The sequence below is a fragment of the Setaria italica genome, chromosome III, assembly GCF_000263155.2.
Source record: "Setaria italica strain Yugu1 chromosome III, Setaria_italica_v2.0, whole genome shotgun sequence".
NCBI classification, from domain to species: Eukaryota; Viridiplantae; Streptophyta; class Magnoliopsida; order Poales; family Poaceae; genus Setaria; species Setaria italica.
The window spans coordinates 18,897,237-18,901,774 of record NC_028452.1 but is presented as its reverse complement, the minus strand read 5'-3'; the positions used below and the strand labels follow the sequence as shown (position 1 = coordinate 18,901,774).

At 42.0% G+C, this 4,538-nt stretch overlaps 1 protein-coding gene across 1 annotated transcript; it reads left to right on the top strand.

Moving 5' to 3' along the window:
- The first annotated feature begins 327 nt into the window (after window positions 1-327).
- LOC101760930 (protein S-acyltransferase 8) lies at window positions 328-4,494 on the top strand. Its single transcript, XM_004961902.4, has 5 exons — window positions 328-616; window positions 942-1,127; window positions 1,232-1,525; window positions 2,897-3,130; window positions 3,665-4,494. Exons 1-5 carry the CDS (start codon window positions 572-574, stop codon window positions 4,193-4,195), a joined length of 1,290 nt encoding a protein of 429 aa, XP_004961959.1. The 5' UTR covers window positions 328-571; the 3' UTR covers window positions 4,196-4,494.
- The last annotated feature ends 44 nt before the right edge of the window (window positions 4,495-4,538 follow it).

The following is a 4,538-nucleotide window of genomic DNA, read 5'->3' as shown; positions in this document are numbered from 1 at the left end:
TCTTTCCGAAAATTTTTGCATGGATGAAACCCACTTAGGGTCCCTTTCAAATAAAAGAGCATTTTCCTTTTTACAACTATTTCATATAAAAATTTAGCCCTCTAAATTGATCCCTAATATTTATCTATAGGTATTTTCCTCTAAAAGGAAGGAACCTTACTTTCATACACGTGCAGCCTATTTCTATAGAACACAAGGTGTCATGTGCAAGAACACTGAGCCTGAGACAGTGAGACCCCATCTTGAGTCTTGTCCGGCCCCCCGTTGCCAGCTTGTATCTCGTAATATCTTACCCATTTTTCCGTTCAAAGAGGCTTTCGTTTTACACCTCACCTCCCCGTCCCCCCACGCACAAAGGCGACGCAAGCAGCGTTGCTTTCCTTTCCTCTCCCTGCTCTGCCTCGCCGCTTCCCCCCCTCCCCTGCCTGCCTCAGCGATTCTTCCGCTTTTCCTTTTTCAAATCGCCATTTCCTCGTGCGCGTGTCGACTCCGTCGTGCTCAGCTGCCGGGTTCGGGAGGACGCCGCCTCGGATGAGGCCGCGCTGACCGGAGCCGGATCATTCGCCCACCCATGGCGCGGCCGCAGCGAGTGTACGAGGCTTGGAAAGGGAACAATGTAAAGATCCTGCCCTCTCTTTCCTCTGCTCCTCTTATGGCTTCGTGGACTGGGGAATCTGGGTTGAGTCTGTCCGGTTCTTTCTTGGGGAATTCCGCTCCTTGCTGTATCGTTTGGTAGACCTGGTCTCTGTAGTCTGTAGTACTAATGTCAGTATGCGGTCTACTGTTCTCGGCGCTTCCTGTTCCAGGCACGAACAGCGGATAGCTTGGGATGCGTTGGTTGTGGTGCTATCATGATATCTGCTGCGTGCTGTGTGTCTGTGTGCGGAAGTGTCAATGTGCGGTGTTGCTGCATTCTGACGTGGTTCGCTCGCTGTCTGCAGAAATTCCTCTTTGGTGGGAGGCTCATATTCGGACCTGACGCCAAGTCCCTGATCCTGTCTGTTTCGCTCATCGTGGTCCCGGTGCTGGTATTCTGCGCGTTTGTTGCTCGGCATCTCCGCCACCATTTCTCGGCGTACAATGCGGGATATGCCATTCCTGCGGTAGCGTTAGTGTTTATGATCTATGTGAGTTCTGTGTGCTGATTCCTGCTGGTACTAATCAATGAGCATCTGGGAGTATGCACTCAGCTGAGCACGGAACATTGGTTTTCTTCTGTGTACGTTTGCAGGTGCTTGTGCTGCTCTTGATTACTTCAGCCCAGGATCCTGGGATTGTGCCTCGCGCAGCACACCCACCGGAGGAAGAGTTCTCGTATGGGAATGCATTGTCTGGGGGCACGCCTGGGAGGCTGCAGTTCCCCCGTGTAAAGGAAGTAATGGTTAATGGGATGCTTGTGAAAGTGAAGTATTGCGATACCTGCATGATTTACAGGCCCCCTCGGTGTTCACACTGTTCAATATGCAACAATTGCGTGGAGCGCTTTGATCATCATTGCCCCTGGGTTGGACAGTGCATTGGACAGGTAAATAATCTTATTTTTCCTACTGAAAGCTACCATAATTCTCATATTTTTATCTTTATCAAACATGAAGAAAACTTGAACATGTTAATTATATCTCTGCCTGTAATTTTCATATCTTGATTCCTAGAATGACTAGACACCAGAAGACGAGTTGCACAAGATTTGTTGTCCCTCTGATTATTTCTTATGAATGCATTTGCTTCATACTGGTATAAGGTGTACTGGTATAAGGTGTTTTGCTAGTCGACCTGCTTTTCTTTAAGGGGATTTCAAGTACTGTAGAGCACAAAAAAGTAAGGAGCAAAGTGAGTGCGAATTCAAATAGTGTAATGTTGTGTAAGCATATCAAAGTGTCTGAGGCATGTTGGACTAGCCTTATATGAGTTTTTCTGTATGGGCTTTGTTTGGTGTTGGATTGTGTCACATACCTATAAATTTGAGCCTTGTTAACTGATGTCATATGCATACCATATCTACTCTTGTTTGTTTAATCTTAGTAGTTCTGTAGTAGATTATTGATCCTTGTAGTGCGTTCCTTTGAAATTTGTCGGTCCTAAACTTACGATCTAATGCCTCTAGTGCATTTGTCTTTTTTACATCTGGATTGGACAATCACATTGAAATGGTGTGATGTGATGCTCTCTAATGTCTTCTTTTGAGCTCATCTAGAGCATAGAGATAAGATTGGATAAGAAATAACAATCATATCATAGCAAGATCTTTAATGTATTTGGCACCACTTTACATGGTTAACACAGTTCTTGGTGTTACCTATTTAGTATACTTGATCTATAACTGTTGTATTTCCTTGTTATAAGCGTGATACACTTCATCATTGTAAGCCTAAAATTCCACTTTTTGGGCATGCTTCTGTAATTATTGTTGTATGCTTGGTGGACACATATAACATGTTTCTGTATTCTGTAACTATTGTTGTATGCTCAATATAGACGCATTATTGTGTTTGTATTAGGTGGGATGTGACCTTATTCCATCCTGACCAATTTATCAAATGTGCATAACTGGCAGTAAATCCTAGGAGTGGAAATATGCATGCTCAATTCTCTTGCTGATTATCTTGCGGCACTAATATAATTTGCACCATGCACATTATATTAGTGTTCCATGATAGTTTCCCTTGGACTATGTATAAACTATGGCTAGCAAAATAACTGTTTAATTCTGCAACCCCACTAAAATCCTCTCCATAACAAGGTGCTACTGGAAATACTTAGTTCGAAGTGACAGGTGCTCAGAACCTTTTATGTTGAAAGAATGATTTCTTGTAATCTCTAGGAAATTTTGCTTCAGTTTCTCTTATGTTACCTTCTTTTAACATGATCTTTATTGGCTCACTTTTACATTGTGCAGCGCAATTACCGGTACTTTTTCATGTTTGTTTCTTCCTCGACTCTTCTCTGCATTTATGTATTTGCAATGTCAGCCTTGTACATCAAGTTTCTCATGGATGAGGGTTATCCAACAGTATGGAAGGCTTTCAAACACTCTCCAGCTTCTTTGGGGCTTTTGATATATTGTTTCATTGCTCTCTGGTTTGTTGGTGGACTTACTGGATTTCATCTGTACCTCATTAGCACTAACCAGGTTAGTTTCTTTGATACAAGATTGAGTAATTCTTTTTTTATTTTTGCTTGACCAAGAATTTGTTTTCATGAATGCTAGTTCTTTTAAAATATATATTTGACTAATCAAATGCTAGCCAGAAGTGCTGGACATGCTCATGATAATGATTTAATGATTAAGTTTTGTGATGTCTTTTATAACCATGTGAAAAGGTGAGATCTTTTATGTTCAACAACCAGCTAGCTTCACTGAAGCTATTGTTCTGTAGTGGCTCCATGGAGAATGAAAAATCTTATAGTTTTATGAATTTATGTAACAAAATCGTAGGGATACTTGCCGTTATTTAGGTTTGAACATATGATGTTTACAAACTTTAAGAGTCCAAGTAATGTTAAAAAAAATCAGGTCACGTGCCTACTACTTGTGTATATATTCTGTGATGTAATTGGGAATTTAGGTTACTAGTCAATATCTATCATTTGTTCAACCTTTGATGATAGTTGTACAATGAATGAGCAATGCTGCAGTTTCTGTTCTGACGCATTGATTTTGCAGACCACGTACGAGAATTTTCGATACAGATCAGACAGCAGGCCTAATATCTATAATCAAGGATGCCTGAATAACTTCCTAGAAGTCTTCTGTAGCAAGACAAAACCTTCTAAACACAAGTTCCGAGCCTATGCACAAGAGGAAGTGCGACCTCCAACAGTTAGCTTTGGTAGGGAGGTCGAAGAGGAACCAGTTGGTGGTCCTCGGTCGAAAGTTGAAGATGATCTTGAAATTGGTAGCGATCTTTTGAAGATCTCTCAGCGGCGAAATTATGAGGACGTTGATGTAGAAATGGGAGGTCGTCGCAGCAATGAGATGGAAGGAATGGCCAGTGGGAAACTAGTAATAGGTTCAGAATCACATATTCCTGCAGTTGGGAGTGATGTACGGGTACGACACTCAAGCTGGGATCGGCGAAGTGGGAACTGGGACATGTCATCAGATGTACTTACAAGAAGTGCATCAGATGTAATTGAACGTAGTGTGTTTGCCACCGAGGCTGCACATCCATCTCAAGCAGAAACTCACAAGTGAATTATTTGTGCATTCAGAGCATGTGTGGGAAATTTGGATTGCAAGGCCGTTTAACTCATGGTGGCACACCCAGACAGCAAGGAAGAAAACGCCCATCATGCATTTTGACTTTGACTGCCTTGATTGGTTTTTTTTTCCTGATCCTCATCATGTATGAACAATTATTTAGTCAAAGAATTAGCCCCATTGGTGTCATATATTCGTGTGTTTGTGCCATAGTCTTATCTGACATTGCCTGTAAATTGCAAATGCAAATCCAATTGCAATTCTTCTTTGGCTATTTCTTTGAGAATGCTTAATGTCATAATGTGCATCTCACCTAGCCCTTACCATCATCTTGCAG

What these genes read in the sequence shown, in the direction of transcription:
- LOC101760930 (XM_004961902.4), top strand. Translation starts at nt 572, where the DNA reads ATGGCGCGGCCGCAGCGAGTGTACGAGGCTTGGAAAGGGAACAAT. An exon ending in AGGCTTGGAAAGGGAACAAT is followed by an intron (nt 617 to 941) that starts GTAAAGATCCTG and finishes CGCTGTCTGCAG; the next exon opens with AAATTCCTCTTTGGTGGGAG. An exon ending in ACCTCATTAGCACTAACCAG is followed by an intron (nt 3,131 to 3,664) that starts GTTAGTTTCTTT and finishes TTGATTTTGCAG; the next exon opens with ACCACGTACGAGAATTTTCG.